At 48.9% G+C, this 24,940-nt stretch overlaps 2 protein-coding genes and 2 gene segments (V, D, J or C); all 4 read right to left on the bottom strand.

The window, feature by feature from the left end:
* Nucleotides 1–24,940, bottom strand: part of LOC123351200 (immunoglobulin lambda-1 light chain-like) — a 624,702-nt gene that overhangs the window by 34,235 nt on the left and 565,527 nt on the right. The window lies entirely within an intron of this gene.
* The window catches only part of LOC123351197 (immunoglobulin lambda-1 light chain-like), a 668,923-nt gene that overhangs the window by 27,388 nt on the left and 616,595 nt on the right, over nt 1–24,940 (bottom strand). The window lies entirely within an intron of this gene.
* Nucleotides 1–24,940, bottom strand: part of LOC123351198 — a 576,764-nt gene that overhangs the window by 1,479 nt on the left and 550,345 nt on the right. The window contains 1 exon segment of the V gene segment in view: nt 3,400–3,435. Coding sequence covers nt 3,400–3,435 — 36 coding nt within the window.
* LOC123351201 lies at nt 8,596–21,930 on the bottom strand. The segment is given in 4 exon segments: nt 8,596–9,282; nt 13,775–13,815; nt 21,404–21,719; nt 21,816–21,930. Coding segments are annotated over 4 exon segments (726 nt in total).

Here is a 24,940-nt window from a genome sequence, read left to right on the forward strand (position 1 = left end):
ATGTTTCGGAGGGCTCCAGGGTTAGCTCTGATCTGGAATCCTGTCTAACCTGAGAGCTATTTAAATTGGTTTGTTTTTACTTGTTGGTATTATAGAAATTTGTGCCCCTTCAGTATCTCCTCCTGCAGGATACTCCACACATGGCAGAGAACTCGCATAGCGTCTTTCAAGTTTTTATTCTTACTGTTTTCTTAATACTTTAGGGCTGCATTAGGCAGGTACTGAGGGAAATGTTAAACCACTGCCATCAATTTCACTGCATCAGAGAAACCAAAAGCAAAATTTGGGCCCTTAAAATGAGAATAAGGGCCCTAATCCAGTTCAGCACTTAAACGCATGCTTAACTTTAAATTCATCAGCCATCCCCTGGAAGTCAATAGACTGACTACTCAGGCGCTTAAAGTTAAGCACGTGCTTAACTGCTCTGCTGGATCAGATTCTTTGTGCAAAGATTTAGGGTAGATTATGGCCCACAGGCAGCATCAGAGTTTCTGCAAATTCAGAATCTGTCACGGCACCCTACATTGCTACTTCCTGTCGGCACAGTTCTCCCACTGCTGATCTCCTGCTTGCCTGGAATTAGGTCCTAGCATTAATAATCTCGTCTGTTACGACCTCACTGGCTCTATGGCTATAACAGCTGAACACCACATTAGTGGGAATGAATGGCCCTTTACTGAGACATGCTCAGCTGAAGGCTGACCTGGCACAAGCCAACATTTAATCCCATAGCTCCGTTACTGTGCAGTTCACAATCACACCCGGGCATTGCTACGTCCGATTATTTCTGTGTGTTCAAGTTGGAGAAATTTAGCCTCTTAGGCCTTGATCCTGCAAACAGATCCATACCACCGGCCCGGGCCGGATTCCTATTGGCTTCAAAGATGCTCTCTGAGTATGCCTGTGTGGATCCAATGGCAGGAGTGGGGCAATATTTTATCTGAGTAGAGAGCCAGAAGGGCTCGCTCTCCTGTGTTCAATTGTACAGCATTTGGCAATTCAAAGAGATATCTATAGTGAACTAGATTCTCTAGGGCAAACTCTCCTCTCACCTACGCTGTGTAAATCCCTTATAATCAATGCACTTTTACCACCGTAACCGAGAAGAATATGGCCCAATATTTTCAGAAGTCAATTTCAGCTCATGTTTAAAGAAACCTCCTTGCTAACAACTGCCAGAGCTGCTAATATTCCCGGCACTGATTGCAGAACAAACAAGAGCAGCAGAGAGCAATCTAGAATTTCCCGTGTTCCATCAATGTATTATTCATTGATTGTTCAGTGCTATGCATCCGAAGAAGTGGGTATTCACCCACGAAAGCTCATGCTGCAAAACGTCTGTTAGTCTATAAGGTGCCACAGGATTCTTTGCTGCTTCTACAGAACCAGACTAACACGGCTACCCCTCTGATACTTCAGTGCTATGGTGCAGTTAATGCTGCAACCAACAAGTAGGGAGATTCCCTCCTCCTGAAGGAAAAGTGATCCTTCAGAGACTTACGCCCTCAGCCTGCAATGAGTTCCCCCAAGGAGACCCATGTGCTAACAAAGAGGCCCACTGGATTCAGTGGTCATTGATAGTCACTGAAGGTTGTGGTCAGATTCTCAGCTATTGTAAATTCACGGCTTTGATTGAGAGAGGCTAATTTATTTATATATATATATATATGTGTGTGTGTGTGTGTATATATGTATATATGTGCGTGTGTGTGTGTGTGCGCGCACGCACACACACACACACACACACACATGCTGTTGGAAGGAGAACCCATCATTTCAATATCTTCTAGGACAAAGTGAATCCAGATACTCCAGATTTACACCAATGTAACCGAGAGCAGAATTTGGCCCATCGTTTCTAGATCGGGATTCATTTTCTCTTGAATGACAATATGTTAGTCCCATCAGAATCTCGAAAACTCTTAGTTCAGTGGCTTTCAACCTTTTTTCATTTGCGGACCCTTAAAAGATTTTGAATGGAGGTGCGAACCCCTTTGGCAAACTTAGATATAGTCTGTGGCCCCCCAGGGTTGAAAACCACTGTCCTAGATGTTTCACGAGACGCTTTCTGAAAAAAATAAAATAAAAAAATTCTAACGTTGCTGGTGCGACCCTGTCTGCTGCTGGTTTCCCTCTCGCTAGTAGCGAGGAATAAATATCTGTGGATAAACTCCCAAAGGAAATCATCCCTTGACTTAGTCCTGCATATTCTGACTGCACAGACATGTTTAGACCTGCACACGCGGCTTGATTCTCAGAGATGCTGAGCACCCAGCACGGCTATTGGGAGCTGTGGGCACACAGCACCTCTGAAAATTAGGAAATAAGGTTTGTTCACATTCCTCTTAAGCGTGTGTGTTAATTGCCAGCTCAGTGGTCTGACACTGTACAGCAATTCCTATTGATCTGATTCTCAGAGGCACTGTGCCACCACAGTTCCCATTGAAGTCATAATCTGGCCCATTTCAATGCAGCTGTGCAATGCTGGGCAGGGACACTCTTCTGTCCTGTCGCAATGATCAGCCTATGTCCCGAAGCACAAGATATCAATTCCCTTGCCTTTGCATGTGCAAGACACAGAACAGTGGCGTTAACTGGTCATAAAATTATCCAACTTCTTGTTAACTCAAGCTACAGTGTTTTACTCCATCATCTCCCCTGGGGATGATACACCCTTTTACTTGGCAAATGCATACTGCCAATCCTTCCATCTAGAGACCCCTCGGCTCAACGGACAGTGAGAAGAGAGGAGTGAGCCGTGTTCGCTTGCTAACAATCACAATAATTCATTCAGAATCGTAAACACTTCAGCTGAATCCTCTCTTGCACCTCTTTGTTCCAGGCTACAGACTCCTACTTGGAGCAGTTCCTCATCCCGACAAATCAGATTTTAAATCCCCAGGGACCAATGACTTTTATAGAACATTAGATTTCATGGGATTGGACACCTGTCTGTAGGCACCTGGGGTGAGTTTTGGTGGAGCTCTATTGCGGACAATGGAGCTAGGACAGTGCAGCACCTGAGAACCTGGCTCTGGGTTTCTTTCATACACTGACTAACAGCCGGTGCTACTGAGAAATAGTTCATACCTTAAAAGAAAAAGAGAGAAAATCTTTTCCTTAAGGGGCTAACACTAGGTCATCGTAACTGGGCACCCAGAGGCAGAATCTCAGTAGGTTTCATTAGGAAAAGAAAAGAAAACCCAGCATGGGGCGTATACACCTGCTATGACTATCCAGAGAGACTAAACGTTATTCCCAACACTGGGTGAAGGTCCATATATAAAGTGAGAGGAGTCCCGAGCCCGGCATGAAGACAAAGAAATTAGAAAAAAAAATCATGGAAAATGTACAATAGAGGCAGGAGAAGGAAAGTTTGTGAGTAATTCAGTGACTTACCAAGGACGGTCAGCTGGGTTCCTCCACCGAAGATCCACCACAGTGACACAGGGCTGTACAAAAACCAGTCCCAGTCGATGGCAGGGAGAGGTCGCCACCTCTGCCCGCGTAGGGAAAAAGAGCCGCGGGGCAATTTCCACTGGCAGGTTTATCCTTTCTGGAAAAACTTATCGTACAATCAGAGGATTGAAGATCCACTGGGAAGCGCAGCAATGGAGTATTCCTTGGGACAACTCACAATAAGGCCAAATCCTGGTCCTCGTACAGAGCTCATGTGGTCTTGTAGTTAAGGCACAGGCATGGGAGTCAGGTGGGCGGGGTTCATATCCTGGCTCTGCCACTGACTTTGTATCCTTGGGCAAGTCACATCATCTCTGTGTCTCCATTCCTCATCTTTAAAATGGGGGCAGCACTTCCCTGCCTCACAGGGTGGTATAAGGATAAGTTCTACCGTGTCTCAGAGATGCTCAGGCACAACAGTGGTTGAGGGCGTAAAGGTACCGAGAGAGAAGCAAAGGAGCTCTGTGTTCTGGTACCGCACTGGGTTCCCCCACTACTGCGCTCCCCCAACCCCCACACAGGCTGTGGATCTGCCTGCGTGTCTGTGCGGCTGTGGCTGGAGCCCGTGGAGAACGGTTGTTGGGTGCTGGAGGCATGTACACAACTGGACTGCGTGTTGGTCCTTCCACTGCCATTTGGCCCTGACAGGCCAGTACTGGGCCAAATTCATCACTGGGGCCATTGTACTGACCTCAGTGGAATCACGTCATGGAAGGAATGAGGGGCATTAGCAGTCAGTACTGAGTGGATTCAGTGGTGTATGTTATGGGTACGATAACCGTACTTAGAAAGCATGTGTCCGTGACCCCACACCTCTGGGAGCACCAGCATCTTTCTAGACATAATTAATGTGCAGCACGTCCCTGTTACCCACCAATTAGTGTCAGCGAAGAGACGAATCAGACATGCCAGGGGCTGCACACGGGTGGATCGGATGTGATCCAAACCACGTGCTGTCCTCGTCCACTCTCTGAATAGTGCAGCCTCTCTGCACCTGTCTGTGAGAAGCTAAAACATCCCCTCCCAGATTGTCCCAACTTACCTGATCAGGATCTTCAGATGGGCCAGGGGACCAGGGGGTCGCTCTGAGTCACTGGGCACAGCCCTTCTGCCCGGAGCTGCGTCATGACGTCCTGTGCTCGCTCTCAGCTGAGCCACGCAGGGGGCTGGTGACGTCTCTACGTTGGACATGCCTGAGGAATGACTCAAAATCCATGTTCCATGTAACCAATCAGCCCACACTCTGTCTGATCCGTGCGGTAAGATTGCCAATTTTGGTTGGATGTATTCCTGGAGGTTTCATCACATGACATAATCTTTAATTAAAGATTAATCATTAATTCCTGTATTAATCGACAATCCTGGACGGTTGACCAGCAGTGGATCAGATGTAGGTGTTACTGTCAGTCTCCCTGGAAGCCAGGAGCCAATTAAGATGCTCAGAACCTTTGGTGCTTGTAAAAGCCATGTCCATCGTACAGCTGGCAAATGCTGGAAAATGCTCCAGCCCCTGTTGGTACCAATACAAGACAATGCTGGTATCAGTAGAGCGCATGTCTGCTCAGCCCATGTCCAGTGTGCAGGAGACGTCAGCACTTTCCTCAAGGGAGACCCCAAGTTGCCTTTACAAATTAAGAGTGCAATCAATGACAGCCACTTGCTCTGTATTTCCCAGCTGTTCTCAGCAGTAAATCCCTGCGTCGTTCCCTGCACAGAGCTGCCAGGAGACTCTCACCATCGCTGGGCTATTCCCTGCCCCTCCCCTTAGGAGAGCAGCTCTGGGGCCTGCTGCCCAGCAGAGTGCGGGCGTGTGGGGCCCCTCTCACCCAGGGCAGGGCCAGTAAACATCTAGACTGTGAGCTGTGTCCATGCTCAGCTGGTTTCTTCTGAATTAAACCAGGGCACTGGACCCTCCCTCTGACTGTCAATACAAACTCCCCTTAGCGCCTGGTGTGTGTCAGCTCAGCACGGCCAGGGGAGTGAATGGTGCCAGCCTCATTCCCTCACTAATGGGCAGCAGTTGAAGCTGTTTATAGCACTTGATCTTGCACTTACTGAAGTCAGTGACACAGCTCCCTTGACGCCAATGGACCAGACCTTATATAAGCCCCTGGACAGTGGTTTTCAGGCCTGACGGAGGCTCTGAAGCACACTCCCCCAAACACTAACACTGTTAAGTGTGGGGTGGCCTTGGGAACACGTGAGGAGCAGGAGAATTCTGTGCAGCTGTGGGTGAGCATCAGGGATTCTGTCTAATTCTAAGCGATAAATGTGTTGCTCTTCCAGGGAAGATGTTTTGGGTTATTAGAAATCCCTTCACACCTCTAATGTGGCACTTGCTGATTTGATATGTTAAGTGACTTCATCATTCTTCCAGGTCAGGGCTGGGTTGTGTGTCCCTTACCCACAGTAGGGTGAAGTCACCCCTGGGCTTAGGCTCTGCATAGGCCTATGCTCCATTTAAACCCAACTTAAGAGGGCTGATGTAGGATTTCAGTGGTGCATAGACATTATGCAGGTCCTCTGCACAGGGTGAATGTCACGCACTGGTGAGCACTTCTTCACCCGAACAGTCCTCTTGAAATCCATGGGACTAACTCAGGTGAGTAAAAACTCATGAGTAAGAGCTAACATGCACACACCTAACTGTTGACTCATTCAGGAGTGACTCATCTAGATGTTTAACTTAATTAAAGGTCGGCACGTGCTTAACTGCTCTGCTGAATCAGGGCCTGTTTTCCTTTTGCTCAGTTTCCTCAGGCTGCATTACTTGTGTCTGATGTTTGCTTTAGCTACTATTTTAATCCAGCAAATGAAGGGTTAATGGCGTCTCATACTGGATGGCCACAGGCTAAATGGGGATGTAGGTGGGACTGAGTTGGTGTGTAACCCTTGTGGTGGTTCTCTGCACCACAGCTAATTTAGACCCCAGCATTTTATATGTATCATTGGGATTATGTAATTAACATTGAATTTCATCTGCTATTTTGCTGAGTTTTGTGAGCTCCCTTTGCAACTCTGTGAGCTTTGGACTTAAATATCTTGAGTAATTTTATATCATCTGCAAACTTTGCCACCTCACTGTTTATTCCCTTTTCCAGACCATTTATTAGTCTGTTGAACAGCGCTGGTCCCAATCCAAATCCCTGGGGCACCCTACTATTTGCTTCTCTCCATTGTGAAAACTCACCATTTATTCCTATGCTTTGTTTCCTACCCTTAAGCAGTTACTGATCCATGCAAGGACCTTCCCTCTTATCACATGACTGCTTACTTTGCTTAAGAGCCTTTGGCTATCAAAGGCTTTCCAAAAGCCAAAGTATACTATATCCGTTGGATCATCCTGGTCCACATGCTTGTTTACACCCTCAAAAATTCTAATAGATTGGTGAGGTGTGATTTTTTTCCTTTGCAAAAGCCATGTTGACTCTTCCCCAATATATCAAGTTCATCTCTATGTCCGATAATTCTGAGCTTTACTATCGTTTCAACCAATTTGCCAGATACTGAAGTTAGGCTTATCGGCCTGTAATTTCCAGGATCACCTCTGGAGTCTTTAAAAAAAATTGGCATTATAGAGTTATTTGGTTTATTTCCCCTACACTTGATTTAGCTTGTATAGGTGCCACAGCAGACTGGGAAGTGACATGTGGGGGAAAAAACCTCAGGGCCTGGAGTAAAACTAGCTACTCCACCAGGCTATGCTTGATCTTAGCTTTCTCTTTCCCTGTAGCATGGTGACCCAGTACCAGCCTGGGAGACAGGGGCCTTGAATTCTTGCCTCCCTGGTGGTTTCTCTCTGGGTGTAATTCTGGAGTCCTGCAGGAAGCTTATGTACTATTGAAGACCACTCACATAAATGGTTCATGGGCTTCATGAAGGCCATTGCACAGGGTGAATTTCACCCTCCATGAATTCTGTTACTAGTTGTACCCACACTTTTGGGTCCAGGGGAGCAGGCTGGCTATATCTGTAGGGGCAGCTGAGATTGCAGGCTAATGACCAGGCAAGCCATTTACATCCAGTAAGAATACTTTTCAGTAACGATAACCCTACAGCACAGTGAATGACAGACCACAGATAAATGGAGCTAGGGCTGAGCAATATAATCTCTCCCTTGGGGGGCTTCGTGGCTTTATGCCTTTTCAAGCTATTACAAAGGACGTGTTTTCATTTGGAGTTCACATTTGTAACTGTCAATGTATCTATGACTGCATTTGCCAGGCCTCTGTTGGTAAATTATAACATGTTTACTCTTATTGGAGCTGCAGGGTCACTGCTGAGACATTCCCCTTTGGGAGAAGGAACAGGGACACAGCAGCTCGGACCAAAGAGCTTTTGATTTAAAAAAAATCTATTCAAAGCTCCTCTTACCTAATAATGTTTGTTTGTAATTGACAAGCCCGTAGCCATCCGCCCCCCGCGAACGAATAGCAGGTCCCACCCAGAGCAGCACAGTGCAGTTTGGCATTCAAGGGGAAGGTGCATTTCCCTGGCTGCACGGCTGTTTTTGTGACTTGTGGGCGGCCAGGGACACCAGCAGCAGGAGATACTCAGTGAATTGAGTGGCCTGGCGTAGCATGAGGTCTGTTCGTGGTCCAGTTACGCCATTCGAAGGTGAGTCCAGTGACACTCTTGTGCAGAGAGCCAGCAAAAGACCCACGGCACCACTAATAGAAAGACTCACTTATGCTTGCTTCATAGTGTTTAAGTGAGACTCGAGAGCCACATAACTGTGGCTAAGTTCAGACCATGGGAGCTCCCAAGAGAAACCGAGCAGTGGGTCCCACCAGAATATTTCTGCCCTGGCAGCTGCAACCTCTGTTGCTTAGAGCAGTAGCACCTTTCGCCAGACTCAGGGTAACTCCCAAGCTTGGTGCTAGTGGTTTTATTGCTAGACAAAAGCAAACAAGGTGAGATTGTCAGCAGGCGTAAATCGGCCTCACTCCACCCAATTCAGTGGCATGGTACCAATCTACTCCAGATGAAAATCCAAGAGAGAGTTTTAAAACTATGAATATATCTTACCCAGTGGCTACTAAATCTTACTGATATTTGCTAGGAATAAGTTATTGACAGATAAATTGAGAGAAATCAGTTCAGCCTTTGGAACCAGAAGAATAAACTATTGGCAGATAAATGTCCATCTTTTTATTGCAGAATCATGATAAACAACTTTTTGAAAACATTTGAAAGAGGCAATAATTTTAACTCTTCACGGACACAGCGATAGCTGAATGTTTCTGGTTTTATTAATATCATAACAAGGCTGCATCAGAGACTAAAGCAGGAAGGACATTTCCAGGGAATGCAGAGGGGTGAGAGCAGTGGGAACATGGGAATAAAAGCAGATATCAAAGGGATCATCAAAGATCCCCCACATCACACAGGAAGCAGAGCCTGCTGGAGATCAGCATTAAGGTGATGCTACAGACTGATCCCGGCTCTTTTGTGGAAAATTCTACTGATAGACACAAGGACCAGCTGAGCCGTCAGAGGGTTAAGAACACTGTGAGCGCTGCAAAGACTTCACGATGTTTTTCCCATCATGTGTCACCTCGCAGGTGTAGGACTCATTGCTCTTCCAATCTGATGCAGCCAGAGACAGGTAACTGCTGGCCATGTACTTGTTGTCACTCTGTTTGGAGGGTTTGGTCGTCTCCACTCCAGTGGAGATCTGCTTGCTGTCAGCTTTCCAGGTGACTTGGACTGACCCTGGGTAAAAGCCTTCTATCAGACACACCAGCGTGGCTTTGCTCTTTGTACTTATCTCTTCCGAGGATGGAGGGAAGAGGTGCACAGTGGGAGATGCCTTTGGCTGACCTACAAGACAATGTGGTTCAGAGTCAGATTAGGAAGAAAACCAAAAGAATTCAGATACACAGTGGAACATCAAATTCAGATGCCGCCAATGCAGAATGCAAGGTACTGGATATTTTGAGCTAGATCCTCACCTACTATAAATCAATGTAGTTCCATGACACCAGTGGAGGATCTGGCTCTTCGGGTCTATAAAGCTTTATGTTTTTAAATAAAGTCTGTGGTGCCTGAGGGAGAAACTGCCTGAAATCTAAACCAATGCTGCTTTGTAACTATAAAGTCTTACCATTAAAAATCAAATCAAAACTCCATCTCCGGATTCTATCCGGCAAAGATAGAGTGGAGTAGAACAGGAAAAGCTCAGTTCAGCTAAACCCCTGATAATGTTTTTCCACCGAAAGGACTATTCTATGGATACAGATCATCCTCCCAGAGAAATCCTGCACCAAAATTTGGCAATACTGTATAATAATCTCCAGTGTTAAACATTCCCCAGCATCTCTCCCACCATCTTCCCTCTCCCACCAGCTAAGGAGCCATGTGGCACTGCCACAGCATTTGCAAGATTGCTCAGGAATTCAGGGCTGAGGAGTGTAGCTGGCTTATTCTCTGAGTCAACTACGTTTGGTCTGCTGTGAGCTGCCAGCAGAACATGGAAAGCAGCCTTTGCTTTCGTACAGAAAATGGCGCCCGCTACTGCTGGGCTGCTGTCCTCACGCGAGAGCCAGTCTATCTTTAAAACTTCCAGCTAGCATTTGCCACCCTGTGCCCACCTGCTGGCTGTAGGAAATGTGGATGTTTCGGAGGGCTCCAGGGTTAGCTCTGATCTGGAATCCTGCCTAACCTGAGAGCTATTTAAATTGGTTTGTTTTTACTGGTTGGTATTATAGAAATTTGTGCCCCTTCAGTATCTCCTCCTGCAGGATACTCCACACATGGCAGAGAACTCGCATAGCGTCTTTCAAGTTTTTATTCTTACTGTTTTCTTAATACTTTAGGGCTGCATTAGGCAGGTACTGAGGGAAATGTTAAACCACTGCCATCAATTTGACTGCATCAGAGAAACCAAAAGCAAAATTTGGGCCCTTAAAATGAGAATAAGGGCCCTAATCCAGTTCAGCACTTAAACGCATGCTTAACTTTAAATTCATCAGCCATCCCCTGGAAGTCAATAGACTGACTACTCAGGCGCTTAAAGTTAAGCATGTGCTTAACTGCTCTGCTGGATCAGGTTCTTTATGCAAAGATTTAGGGTAGATTATGGCCCACAGGCAGCATCAGAGTTTCTGCAAGTTCAGAATCTGTCACGGCACCCTACATTGCTACTTCCTGTCGGCACAGTTCTCCCACTGCAGATCTCCTGCTTGCCTGGAATTAGGTCCTAGCATTAATAATCTTGTCCGTTACGACCTCACTGGCTCTATGGCTATAACAGCTGAACACCACATTAGTGGGAATGAATGGCCCTTTACTGAGACATGCTCATCTGAAGGCTGACCTGGCACAAGCCAACATTTAATCCCATAGCTCTGTTACTGCGGAGTTCACAATCATACCCGGGCATTGCTACGTCCGATTATTTCTGTGTGTTCAAGTTGAAGAAATTTAGCCTCTTAGGCCTTAATCCTGCAATCAGATCCAAACCACCGGCTTCAAAGATGCTATCTGAGTGTGCCTGTGAGGATCCAATGGCAGGAGTGGGGCAATATTTTATCTGAGTAGAGAGCCAGAAGGGCTCGCTCTCCTGCGTTCAATTGTACAGCATTTGGCAATTCAAAGAGATAGCTATAGTGAACTAGATTCTCTAGGGCAAACTCTCCTCTCATCTACGCTGTGTAAATCCCATGTAATCAATGCATTTTTACCACAGTAACCGAGAAGAATATGGCCCAATAGTTTCAAAGTCAATTTCAGCTCATGTTTAAAGAAACCTCCTTGCTAACAACTGCCAGAGCTGCTAATATTCCCGGCACTGATTGCAGAACAAACAAGCAGCAGAGAGCAATCTAGAGTTTCCCGTGTTTCATCAATGTATTATTCATTGTTCAGTGCTATGGTGCAGTTAATGCTGCAACCGATAAGTAGGGAAATTCCCTCCTCCTGAACGAAAAGTGATCCTTCAGAGACTTACACCCTCATCCTGCAATGAGTTCCCCCAAGGAGACCCATGTGCTAACATAGAGGCCCACTAGATTCAGTGGTCATTGATAGTCACTGAAGGTTGTGGTCAGATTCTCAGCTATTGTAAATTCACGGCTTTGACTGAGAGAGGCTAATTTATGTGTGTGTGTGTGTACATACATATACACACACACACACACACACACACACACAAACATGCTGTTGGAAGGAGAACCCATCATTTCAATATCTTCTAGGACAAAGTGAATCCAGTTACTCCAGATTTACACCAATGTAACCGAGAGCAGATTTTGGCCCATTGTTTCTAGATCGGGGTTCATTTTCTCTTAAATGACAATATGTTAGTCCCATCAGAATCTCGAAAACTCTTAGTTCAGTGGCTTTCAACCTTTTTTCATTTGCGGACCCTTAAAAGATTTTGAATGGAGGTGCGAACCCCTTTGGCAACCTTAGACATAGTCTGTGGCCCCCCAGGGTTGAAAACCACTGTCCTAGATGTTTCACGAGACGCTTTCTGAAAAAAATAAAATAAAAAAATTCTAACGTTGCTGGTGCGACCCTGTCTGCTGCTGGTTTCCCTCTCGCTAGTAGAGAGGAATAAATATCTGTGGATAAACTCCCAAAGGAAATCATCCCTTGACTTAGTCCTGCATATTCTGACTGCACAGACATGTTCAGACCTGCACACACGGCTTGATTCTCAGAGATGCTGAGCACTCAGCACGGCTATTGGGAGCTGCGGGCACACAGCACCTCTGAAAATTAGGAAATTTTGTTTGTTCACTTTCCTCTTAAGCATGTGTGTTAATTGCCAGCTCAGTGGTCTGACACTGTACAGCAATTCCTATTGATCTGATTCTCAGAGGCACTGTGCCACCACAGTTCCCATTGAAGTCATAATCTGGCCCATTTCAATGCAGCTGTGCAATGCTGGGCAGGGACACTCTTCTGTCCTGTCGCAATGATCAGCCTATGTCCCGAAGCACAAGATATCAATTCCCTTGCCTTTGCATGTGCAAGACACAGAACAGTGGCGTTAACTGGTCATAAAATTATCCAACTTCTTGTTAACTCAAGCTACAGTGTTTTACTCCATCATCTCCCCTGGGGATGATACACCCTTTTACTTGGCAAATGCATACTGCCAATCCTTCCATCTAGAGACCCCTCGGCTCAACGGACAGTGAGAAGAGAGGAGTTAGCCGTGTTCGCTTGCTAACAATCGCAATAATTCATTCATAATCTTAAACACTTTCAGCTGAATCCTCTCTTGCACCTCTCTGTTCCAGGCTACAGAGTCCTACTTGGAGCAGTTCCTCATCCATATGTGAGTCTCGCTATTTAAGACCATCTTTGTCGCCTATCTAGCTACCGCGGGTCTTCTTAGCGCTCATCATGGTAATATCTAAGTATCTGCATGACAAGGAGAAATCCTCCTCTGTCTCTTTTCAATCTCAGCAAGCTCCGATTCAACAGTGACTAGGCAGCCAGCCAGATGCTTAAAACTGAACGGACTATTTGCAAAAGAGGATGTCTCATGTTTCAAGAAGAAGTCATCAGAATTTGCTCTGTCTCCCTTTTAATTGCAACTGAGAATTCAAAGTATCTTTTTAATTGCTTCTTCCCCTGGGGATTGACCTAAAACATCCACCTGTATTTTCAAGAGACATTTCTAGCTCCCTCTTAGCTGACTGACCGCTCCCATTTTCTTACTCTGAGTTGAAAATTCTCACCAAAACCGTCTAACTTTTCCAGCATAACCTCAGAAAAAGCATTAGACATGGAAAAAAAAAAGCAGCTGTCTTTTTTGACCATTTCTGAAACGGATACCCTTTCCCCCCACTTTTTTTGGCTGCAGGACTGACCCGTCTTCTATGAAACTAAAACCTTATATATCAAACTCCTGAATATTTTCTCCTTGTTACCATAGCCTTACCTGGGTATCTTTCCATCAGAAAGTGAAAACTGACCGAGAAAATTTTTTGTTAGATAAACAATTAAAATATAATTTGGCTGGGTTCTGAAATTAGGAGGTACCCCCACCTACTATCACCTGTAATAAAACAAAACCCCGTTATGTGACCAAAGATTTGATCAATGGGGACTCATCAGTAACAAAAGGACAAAAACATTTTACAAGTGGAAAAATCTGTAACAACACAGGACCTGCGTTTTGTCATTCAACAGAGCAACCCCCCTTTGCCCACGCACACATTTTCCTGGTGATTAGGGCAGAGTAGACGAGCACCCAGCCCGGAATAGACAGAGAAGTTGAGAAGGGGAGACAAAGGAAAAAAATTCAAAACCCGCAACAACTGGGAAACGATTGTAAATGAATATTAGAGTGACTTACCGAGGACGGTCAACTGGGTTCCGCCGCCGAAGATATACGCACGGTGACACACGGCTGTGCAAAAATATCCCGGCAGCTGCTCGCTTCTGCTTTGTGGCCTGGGCGTCCCATCGGTGGGGTGAATTGGATGGGGAGGCTGATTGGCCGGAATGTTGAGCTTTGGGAGAAGGGACCCAGATTTCTCTTCATGGGCGATACAGGCAGACGGATAATAGTTCAGTGGGGAGTGTAATTGTGGAATCAGCTTCTCTCCCAAGGGATTAGCCACTGCGCCACCGGTCAAGGGCTTGAGTTAAATCGGATGCTGATCCCAAAGAACAAACTCTCATTCTCTTTGAGTCCTAGCACAGGGCCTTTCTATTCAGTTCTGTTTGTCTTTGAGCGTCTTGGCCTGTCTTCTTCACCAGCGCGTCCTTTCTGGATCTTTTTTCCTCTCGTTTTGGCAGAATGGGGTCATTGGGCCCAGCTTCGTTTCCATTTCTGTGTTTTTGACCTCTCTATGGTGCCCTGCTACAGGGCACCGCGTACATATGTAGACACAGGTAGTGTCGCATTAGCGGTGCTGGTGCACAGCAAGGCACAGAACCCATAGGATAAAACAGATCACAGACATGAACAGAATTTCCACCCACCTGTTTGGCACAGGACCTTTCGGCCTGGAGTCCCGGGGCCTCCAGGGAACCGCAGAACAAGACGTGGAGAGCTAAGCAATAGGGGTTGGGAGGAAGGGAGCCTGGGGCTGTGTGAGGGGCTCTCCCTGTTATGAAGTTGTCCACAGAGTGGATAAGGTGGCAGGATGTACGGCTGGGGACTGGAGTATGGATCAATAATATACATTGTACTGGAGTCGATAGACGGAATGGAAAAGAGGCTACGTGATTATTCCCAATCTCTAGAATGCTGCACCGGGCCAGTTCTAGCAAAGGGCCCCAGTTCTTAGAGTCTCCCCTTACGAAGCCAGCACCTTACGGACCCCCCTGTACCCATATCTCCCCTGAACCACCCCACAGACCATGGCACTTCCCCCCACTCCATGGCTGCAGACTCCCCTACTTCTCAGGCTGAGTTTCTGAATCAATGTGTGATCTGAAATGCTCGGGGAGGCAAGAGGGTCACAGACAGATGTCTAGAGCATAGTGGTCCCTTTGCCCAGGTCCTGTGGAAACCCAGAGCCAGCCCCAGTGCAGCCTTGTTTTGGTTTAGGTCAAGACAAATAAACATCAAGAAAAAGGCGATATTACGACTTTAAACCTGGTTTACCTGGTTCTGTATTTCTAGATTTCCAGCGAGCCTGTGGCTCGATTCCCAGTGGGTCCCACTGACACACAAGGTCAGGACAATGAGGGTCTCTGCTCTGAAATCCACCTTGATGCCGTGAATGAATCCCGTTCTGGAAGGAGAATGCAGCTGCTAAAGGACACTTGCTACTGAAGTATCAGCAGCATCCTCCATCGGGCCCCCAGTGAAGGCAGCTCTGGAGATGTCTCTAGAACATATGAACGGATCAGTTTCCCCAGAAGGCCAGTCAGAGAGATCCCTGTGAAGCAGCAGGTAGGAAGGCTCCTTGTGTTTGTTGCAATGTAAGGGTTACTCTTGCTGTGAACGGCCCTCCTAGCCCCGGGGCTTGGTCCTTGCTGGGAACCATGGAGTGATCCGCCGCAGGGGGAACCCACAGGCCTGTTCCAAGTTTTGAGCCATGACGTGTGGTGTCTCTTAGGGTTAGGGAGGGTCCGGCTGCCCCTCACAGAGTACGGCCCTCTGGATGTTCACACCACTGACATCTACCATAAACATCTTCTGTGCAAACTCCTGGGTCCCACGAAAGCCATAGAGGTCCATCTTTCTGTATGTCCAAGGCACAAAGCAAAATTGTCCCAACAGATGCTGTTCCTACAGTCTAATTCACTGCAGTAGTAAGATAAGTCCTTCCCTTATCTGCCCTGGAGGGGACGGACAGGCACCATCTCAGCCATGGACAGAGTCTCCTGCTCAACTGGTGTCTTCAGGAAGCCCACAGCTCTGGCTCTGCCACCTGGCTGGGAAATGAAACGTTGCTGCTTAACCCCTGGATTCTCAGCCAGTTACGCCTGACGAGCTGAGCTCGGTGTGCGCTGTACCAGCCAGAGACCGAGACGAGCATTGGGTGAGAGGTACAGCTGGCGATGTGAGCTTGGAGGGGAGGGGCCAGTAGCCAAGGGCCGGTAGCAGGACAGGAAGGGCTGACTCAGACAGAGTCAGCTTGGGCAGTGACTACTGATGCCTGAAGACATCTGCAATAGCAGGTCCCCGGGGACAGGTTTAAACTGAAATTCAAGCCTGCTCCGTTAACCCCAGATTCCCAAGCTAGGAGGGCTTCTTGCTGCTGTTTAAAGCCTTTCTTCAATAACATCCCCCTTGAAAGTCCCCAATCCCGTACGGCGCAGGGTGTTCAATCCAGACAGAGCAACGCCCCCCCCTCAACACACAGCTGGCGGGTGCTGTTTTAAATGGAAGGATTTTAACGTTAACGTCAAAATATTCAGACACCTGATTTCATGTCCCTGGGGCGGGGGGAGGGTAGCAGAAACCTGCACAGCTGGTTGGTGCTGGGACAATACCCGGCGTTCAGCTGAGAAGATGAGGGCACTCATGTAACATTCCCCATCCTGATCATTCTATTACTGCTCCAAGGGGCGAAACAATGAGGAGACCCTAGAAAGCCATTCGAAGCGGCAAAAGGCTCCAGCTTTTCGTAGCTTCTTGGGGAGCGGGGGGGTGTCACACGGTTTTATTTCAGTCAAAGTGGCTGCCGCCTCTCTGCTGTCCCTTGTCCGGAGCAGCCAGAGCTGAGAACCGTATGGATGTGCTAATGGTAAGAAAATGCTGCACTGCACCTGACCTATCAGAACAAAATCCGCCTGATCAGTTGATGATGGCAAATGGACTCATGAAATTTACCTGTTTCACAGCCGGCTGCTTGGCCCCGAGTGGCAGTTTTGTATACCTGAAATTGACTCATAGGCTGGGAAGTGCCGGTTGGTACCCAACACTTAGCCGATGAAAACCTGCTGTGTGATGTAACGTGGCAGGGCAGTTACCATGTGTAATCAGTGTGTGCCCTCTGCGGTCAGCTCCTGTGGTTACAAGCTGACTTGTGGTTACATGATTTCATGATTCCATTAATGCACTGAAACACTCTAGTCATGGGGGAAACACACGGTGGGGTTGAGCAGCCTTGCGTTGCCAACTGTCCTGCGATTGCACACACATCTGGCAGATGGTGTGTAACTGTCCGGCTCCTGGAAACCACTGAAAGGAAATCAGAGTAGTTTCTGGGGCACGTAGGTGCCTCTCAATGCAAGTAGCAATCACTTTGTTTATAGTTCCCTGCAGCCAGGCTCTCAGGAAAGCAAGTCTCCCGTACTTCAGTTGGTAACTGTTCGCCTCCGGGGATCTGGGTTCAAAGCCTTTTATGGCAGGAAAGAGGCTGAGTTGGTCTCTGCCTTGCCCCTGTTCCCATGGCCAGTCTCCCCCCTTGGAGAGCTCGGAGTGGAATGACCACGGTGCTGGGGGTCAGGACTAGGATGCCTTGGGTGGAGCTGCCTGGAGAAGTGGCCGGTGCTCTGGCTGGGTCTAGCCAGGGCTGCCAGTCCCTCATGTGTAAGAGCAACCGTCTCGCCAGTTTGCATTAAACCAGAGCCAGGTGAAGAGACCTGTTAATTCCTTTCACTCCCCTAGGAACGGCTCTTTCCGGCTGGTGGGGAGCGACTGGGCCAGAGAACTTACTCCCTGCTTACCTAGCGTGCTGTGCTGCCGCTGAACGTGCGAGCCAGCCCAGCCAGCACGCACGGCTTGGGGCTGCTTTGCCCTGGGTTCAGACTGGTCAACTGGGTGCATTTAGCCTGAGAAAAACTCTGACTCCAACAAAACCCAAACCTGTGGGGGGGAGGCGGGGCGGGGGGGGGGGGGGAGTGGCAAGGTGTCTCATAGACAATCCCACCCCCTTTGCTTCACTCCTTCCCGGCTTATCAGACAGGTAAGGGTCAGAGACTCGGCAAAGAATCGAACCAAAGCAGAGAGCACCAGCCCGGCTTTCACGGCCAGTAGCCCCCCCGAACATCGGCATTCCCCACCCCTCCTTGTCTGTGGCTCAAGGCACCTGGTGGCCAGTTGAAGTGAATCAGACTCCCATTATCACCGGCTCTGTTTTCAGTTGTTCTGGCTGCAGGGCCCTGCCTCGCCCAACCTGCCCAGTTCTCTCCACAGGCCAGGGCCTGGGCAGCATCCCAACACCTAGCCCCAGTTTGGGCTTCCGTGGGGCTTCCGTGGGGTTCGGGGCTTGTTGTCCTTTGCCAGGGTGTCCTTTCACCCTGTTGTTAGCACAGTCTGCCTCAGAGCCAGGCTTTCAGCTCTCCTGGGTTATTGGTCATTGACCTTGTGCAGTCAGGGGTATTTACACGTGTCGTTTCACAATGGCCTTGCCCTTGTCACACGGAGCGAAGCCCAATTGAGCTCTGATGGCTCATCAGCTGAGTGATCAGCCACGGCCGCAGGGAGTAGCTGCGCAGCCTTGCGTGGGGTGGCTGGGCAGCCCAGCATGCCAGAGCGCCTCGTGCTGGGACCACGTCAGGCCTCTCCCACTGCAACTGCTTGAGCTGGACGCAGAGACCTCCAGAAACACCTCGGGGGCTGCAGGAAGTCGGGTGTTGTAGACGGGGTAGGTGCTGAGGCAGAACGGAAGCCGGTGTCCCAGCATGGCGTGAGGGGACACGATCTCTGGAAGAAACATCTCTTAGAGGACACATGAAATTGAGCTTCTGTAATAAATGATACTAGTGCTTTGGAAGCACTTTGCAGCTCCTGGCCCTTTGGGTTCACTGAGACCCCACAGCACCTTCAGGTGTTAACCCCAGTGACCTGGCCTGTTGTAACAAAGCTAGTTCTGCCCATCTCAATTTCTCAGTGGATCGGCTGTATTATTATCCTGTGCTGCCTGCCCCAAACTCGTGCGTAGTGGTGGTGTTGGCTGTACATCAGCTGTCTCTCTACACCCCAGGGGTGGCTGCAGATCAGTGATGGGTGATCTTTGTATATCATTTTGAGAGGGGCTTTGGGAATCCCCCAGGATCAGATCAGGCTTCCTTAAGGCAAGAGACTGTTGGTTTTGCTCCAGTGCGCTTGGGCAGCCTAGCATGGCAAGGTGGGGCCGATTACCGTGCTCCGCTTGGGCAGCCTTGCCTAGTATTAACCGTGCCGTCTCTGCACATGTGCTGTGCAGCTGGTCGCGAGCAGCTCCTCCAGGTCAGTCGTTCGTCCCAGCATGTACTTGAGTCTCTTAGGGACTTGAATATTATCGGTTACTCAACTTCATTGGTGCTTAACGAGTGCAGTCTTAGCAGCTCATAACGCCCCCATTTCAGACAGGGACGCTGAGCCGTGTACGCTAAATAACACAGGTCAGGTAAACGTTCTGTAGCACGCTGCCACCTCCCATCAAGTTATGCATAAGTCTGAGTCCATGCAAAGGGAAATGATTAAATTAGCCAAAGACAGGAACAAGAGATGGACCCAAGCCCTGAAACGCAGCAAGCAAATTGATATTGGGCAAATGTCAGACGCTGACAAATAATCAGTCGCAGCACAGTTCAGATAATGGGCAAGGCCCAGTTCCCAGAGCTAAGCAATGAGCCTCCCTCTGCTAACGCCCTGACAGTGCTGGGAAATTCAGATCTGGATCCCGCTACTCCCTCTGCCGTGCCTCCCCTCCCTTCCCCCCCCGCTGCCATCATTTTCACAAACACACAGTTTGCTTCTGCTTAGATCCAGGGCTTGGGTTCAGGCCTCTCTAACAGGAACTCAACTGAGAGGAAAAGAAAAGAGATTGGCCAAGATTTTCAAAGGTGACTAGTGATTTGGGGGTATCCAAAGGGGGCCAAGCCCCTGTCCTGTGAAAATCAGGCCTCTTTCCCGTGTCTTTAGTCGGGTAAATCGAAAGAGCAGCTCCCCAGATCCCTGTCCTTTTTCAACATCTTAGCCAGATTATGACTCCTGGGTATCCCCGTGGGAATGTGCAACTCTGCCCACACCCCCCAGCCCTGCACTAACCTTGTTCCCTGGTGCACATCCCCATCTAGTGTCATTTTGCAGCAGTGCCACACGAAGATTCCCATGTCTATATTTCAACCAGACCCTTACAGCTGGAGACGCTTCCTGCTTGGGATGAGCCTGAAGATGGCAGCAGAGCCACAGAGATTGGAGCTGATGTGACTCCAGCACTCACCTCACAGACTGTAATGTCAGACAAGCTGGGGCTGGGGTAGGCAAAGCCAGGCCAGCAGAGGTCAATGTGCACCAAGAGGTCTTGTCGCTCCTGGCAAAGGCAGGGACTGTTTCCAAGGGCCAGGTGCCCAACAGAGCAGGTTCTGCCTGCCAATCACCTATGAAAGAGCTCGGTTCCCACCCGGGCACCTCACCGGAAATAGGGTGACCAGCATCCAGCAGCTGCTCCCTGGCTCTGTGAATGCAGAGACCGACTCCTCAAGTCCTCGGCCTGGTATTGGGGCAATCACACCAGGAATAAGATACAGCAGCCACCCTCTCCCAGTACGTCTCTATATCATTCCCACTTTTAGTGACCTCAACGGCGTCCAGTCCAGCCCTTTACTGAGCGGTGGCAGACGTTAAGGCCGTTCGGGTCGGTTGCCCCCGGGAGGCGCAGTCAGTGACATAGAATCCGAGTATGTTGCGAGTGTAACTTGTTTATTCACACATACACTAATCCAAATGTCATTCCTGGGTAGGCTGATGCTTCCCTGTGAATATTTAAGCAAACAGCTCTGCTCCGTCACCCGGCCCATGGGCCTGTTTTACACTGGAAATCTCAGGACCTCTCTTTGCTGCCGGCTCTAGTGTCCTGGTGTCTCTAGCCTCTGTTTGCTAGAAGTGGGGAATGGGAGACAGGGAATGGATCACTTGATGAATTACCTGTTCTGTTCATTCCCTCTGGAGCACCTGGCATTGGTCACTGTAGGGAGACAGGATCCTGGGCTAGATGGACCTTTGCTGTGACCCAGTCTGGCCGTTCTTATGTTCTCTTGGCAAGATGTCTAGGGCCCTGAATAGGGATGTCTCCTGAGGGTATAACTGCAGCTGTATCTCCCCCTGCTCATGGTGTGTGTGTGTGTGTGATGACCCTTAGCCAGTCTGAGGAGAGAGTTCCCACCTGCACCAGGAGATGGAGGAGGGAGACGGAGAAGAGCCATTCACACAGTGCATGGAGGGAGCTGGGAAGAGTTCTCCTCCCCTCCTCCCCATGAAAAGAGAGGGAAGGAGGAGGGAGAAGGGCAGAGATGTTCCACCCGACCCCTGCAGAGGGAACGTGAGGAGGAATCAGGGGAGCGCTGTGCATCTGCTGAGTGAGGAAATGGACTTCACTGTGAAGAACAACAAGAGCCCTGGTGCTTGCTGGACTCTGAATAGTATCTCAGCCTCCCGGGGGCAACCGATCCATACGGCAGGATGTGTTATAGGCAGAGAACAAACACTGCAGCCTGTGCGGTTCTGTCCACCCAACACCACCACACGGCCCAGGCTGGGGGAGGGGAGGTTTTTGTCTCACTTCCCCATCTGACTGTGTCACTGTGAGGAGCATTGCTGTGCCACACAGCACAGTAATAATCAGCCTCATCCTCTGCCAGGGCCCCGGAGATGGTCAGATAGCCGGCGTTACTGGACGTGTCTTTGGAACCAGAGAAACGAGCAGGGACCCCAGAGCCCTGGTGCTTGTCAGAATCTGACTTATATCTCAGCAGGTATCGTGGAGAATTCCCAGGTTTCTGCTGGTACCAGTACAGATAGTAGTCACTGATGCTGGTCCCACTGCTCATGGTGCAGGAGAGTTTCACAGTGTTTCCTGGGGACACTGATGCTGAGGGCGGCTGCGTCAGCACAGGCTGCGAGCTGGAACCTGGAAAAAATATGGTAGAAACCTGTCAAACCCTCCCTGTGCATCCCCAGTCGCTAGTGACTTTATTGTGTATTTAACCTGCTCTCCCTTTCTCACCTGTGCACCACGTCCCCAGTAGGACAATGAGGGGAACCCAGAGCATGGTGAGGAGATTTCAGGCCCTTGGGAGAAACCCAGCGAGAGCTGCTGACAAGGCCTGACAGTGTCTGCTCCTTATACTGACCCTCCTGGGGCAGGAGCTGTTAAGTTCCTCCTTTATGTTCATCTGCTCTCATCTGATTGGCCCTGACGATCACAGGGAGGAGCTGTGCAGGAGGAGGGATGAGCTACAGCCCTATAAGATAAAGCTTCCACGTCCCAGGTGAGATTTGACTATTCGTGTCTAATCTGTGAACAGTTTTGGGTCGACCAAAACTGCATCTTTAGCTGAATAAATTATTTGTCAGAAACATTTTCCAGCTCCAGTGATGCATAACTCATGTTTGCCCAAGTGGTCCCCTAGGCCTGTGTCCACGGTTTGGTTCTGCTGTGTGGTTCTCTGAGTGCCTGGGCAGGCAGGTGGAGTCTGCAGGGGTCTCTAGCTGCTGTGGGGTGTGTGGAGAGCCCTCAAGTCCGTGGCTGAAGAGGGCTGAGGAAGTTACAGTAAATGTTTGTCAGTCTCCGAGCCTCGTTCCCAGCACATCCAGACCAGGGAGACGGGCAGGTATCCACCTTCAGCAGCACTTACTCTGCCCTGGGGGAAGGAAGAAAATAGGGAGTGAAGCTGGTGCTGTGGGGTCAGGACTGGGAGCCGGGAACTCCATCGCTCTAGTCCCAGCTCCTGCACTGACTGCGCACCCCTATGATCTCCCTGGGCCGTGTTTATCTCTCATGTAACTGCACCGAGCTACAGGGTTCTAGAGCAGGCTGGGTTTGGCCAATCAGGTCTCTCTTTTCCCGTTTGAGAAGTGGGGATTTTAATACTCAGTTATTTACCTCTCAGAGCCATGGGGAGAATTTATCAGCTCTTGTTCGTGGCTTTGGGCTGCCATTCAAGGGTAACTCTTACTTTGAGGTGACAGACATAGCCCAGTTATTGGAAATATTAAGCAGCTGGGTGTGTGGGTGGCATCTTTACTGGCAGTCTTGCCGATAAAACCCAGACTGGCCCCCAAGAGAAAAGCAACGGGAAGGTTCTGTTGACATCTCTAATCTAACCCAGCCCAGTGCAATCGTACTGCCACCTGTGCCACGAAGTCAGGGCTGTGCTCGCTAACTTTCACCCTCTCTCTCATCGCTCTGAGAGTCTGGCGCAGCTCTGTGCAGTCAGATCCCTCCTGCTCCTGCACGTTTCACCTCAGGAGCCAGCTCCCTAACATCCTGTTACTCAGAGATTGTCTCTCTCTCCCGTTGGTGGCTTTTTCACAAGCCTCGGGCCCTGCTCGCACTGGGGCTGGAGTGCGGGCTCTCAGGAGGCTAGGTGGGCTCAGAGAGTCCACGATTCCCAGCTGTCCCTGGGGATGGAGAGTGGGAAAAGTGAGCTCTTGCTGCTGGCTCCAGGACCCAAGTGACTGTCTCAAGTGCAAGGTGTAATAGCTCTTGCCAACCAGCTATTATAAGAAAAGATCCGGGAGACTTTACATAACAGTAAACACTTTAATTAACTTGTTACTGAGAACTGTACAGATACATGCTGTGGATGTGCCTGCCTGGCTCCAAGTGCTGTAGCAAAGTGCTCCTGCTGATAAGGCTCCTGACATAATGACTCCTCCCAGACAGCACTACGGGTAACTTGTTCCTAGTCCAAAGTTCCTACGATTGTTACATTTCTTTTTTTAAAAAAATTACACAAAATGTAACTAAATTTCAAATTTTTATTTAACTGTATGGACTTAATGTAGCACCCACAACTCTAATCTGAATCCCTAAAAGTCTAGAACAATTCGTCTCTTTATCTTGCAGGGTTTCTTAGTACTCTGCCTTGTCTGATGACAGATGCACTTGTGGTGTCCTGAAGCAAGCAGACTTCTAAGTATTTGAATATTAATCAGCCAGAATAAGATAATCTGCACCTTGAAACTCAACAGGTCCGTGCCAAGTTTCTGCTTAGATCTGTTTCGATCGTCATGTGGTAGCACTGGTTGCTTTTGATTTTTGTTTCTGAAAGTTTGACATGGGTTGCAAAGACTGTACCATGTCCTCAATTTGACAGCACTTGCTTGGCCAATAGATGGCATCTTGAGCTCTCCTTTTACATAGCTCTACTCCCAGATCACTGTCTTGAATAATAGCCAAGATCTCTTTGCTGAGATTTGCCGGTGCTATGATTCCAGCTCTTGATAAAGAATCAGCAAGTGCTAATTCGTTCACTGGTCTGTGTCTCACGTCCAGCTAATATTTCAGGAGTGTTAACAACCATCTTGCTATTAAACATTCCCCTTTGATGACAAGAGGTTTGTGTCTCACTTCCCCATCTGGCTGTGTCACTGTGAGCAGCGCTACCATCCCGCACCTGACAGTAATAATCAGCCTCATCCTGCGCCTGGACTCCAGTGATGGTTAACGTGGCCGTGTTCCCGGAGTTGGCACCAGAGAATCGATCGGGGATTCCGGAGGGTCTGTCACTATCATAATATATAACAAGCAGTGGGGCGCTGCCAGGTTTCTGTTGGTACCACTGCACACTCTTGCTACCGATGTTGTTTCCTGAACAGGTCAGTTGAGCATTTTGTCCTTGAGACACAGACACTGAAGGTGGCTGAGTCAGCGCGTACTGGGCGAGAGAACCTGAGACAGGAGGAGAAAACATGGGGATAAAAAAAATCTTTCAAGAGCTAACAGACCACAGGCTATGCAGGAACCTGAGGAAGAGAAAATCCCCTGAATAAAGAGATGGAGAAAAACTCTCCCGCTTATAATACCTGAGCAGTAAGTGAGCAGGGTGAGGAGCAGAGGGGCCCAGGACATGGTGGGAATCCAGACGAGCTCGGCTTACTGAGGCAAACGGGTCTGTGGCTGGGACCCTCAGAGTCTCTCTTAATCCCCCAGAGCTGGAGAACGGCCCCTTTATGCAAATCTGCTCCCTGCTCACTGGCTGCTGCTGCCTTTCACTCCCCAAGAGCAAAGGGACCCAGGGGAGAGCCTCTCTGCATAAATCCCCTCAGACACCTATGTAGGGAAGGGCTGCTTTGTTTTTCATTGGCAAGGAGAAAGTCTAGGCCAGGAGTCGGCAACCTTCCAGA

The sequence above is a fragment of the Mauremys mutica genome, chromosome 16, assembly GCF_020497125.1.
Source record: "Mauremys mutica isolate MM-2020 ecotype Southern chromosome 16, ASM2049712v1, whole genome shotgun sequence".
NCBI lineage: Eukaryota > Metazoa > Chordata > Testudines > Geoemydidae > Mauremys > Mauremys mutica.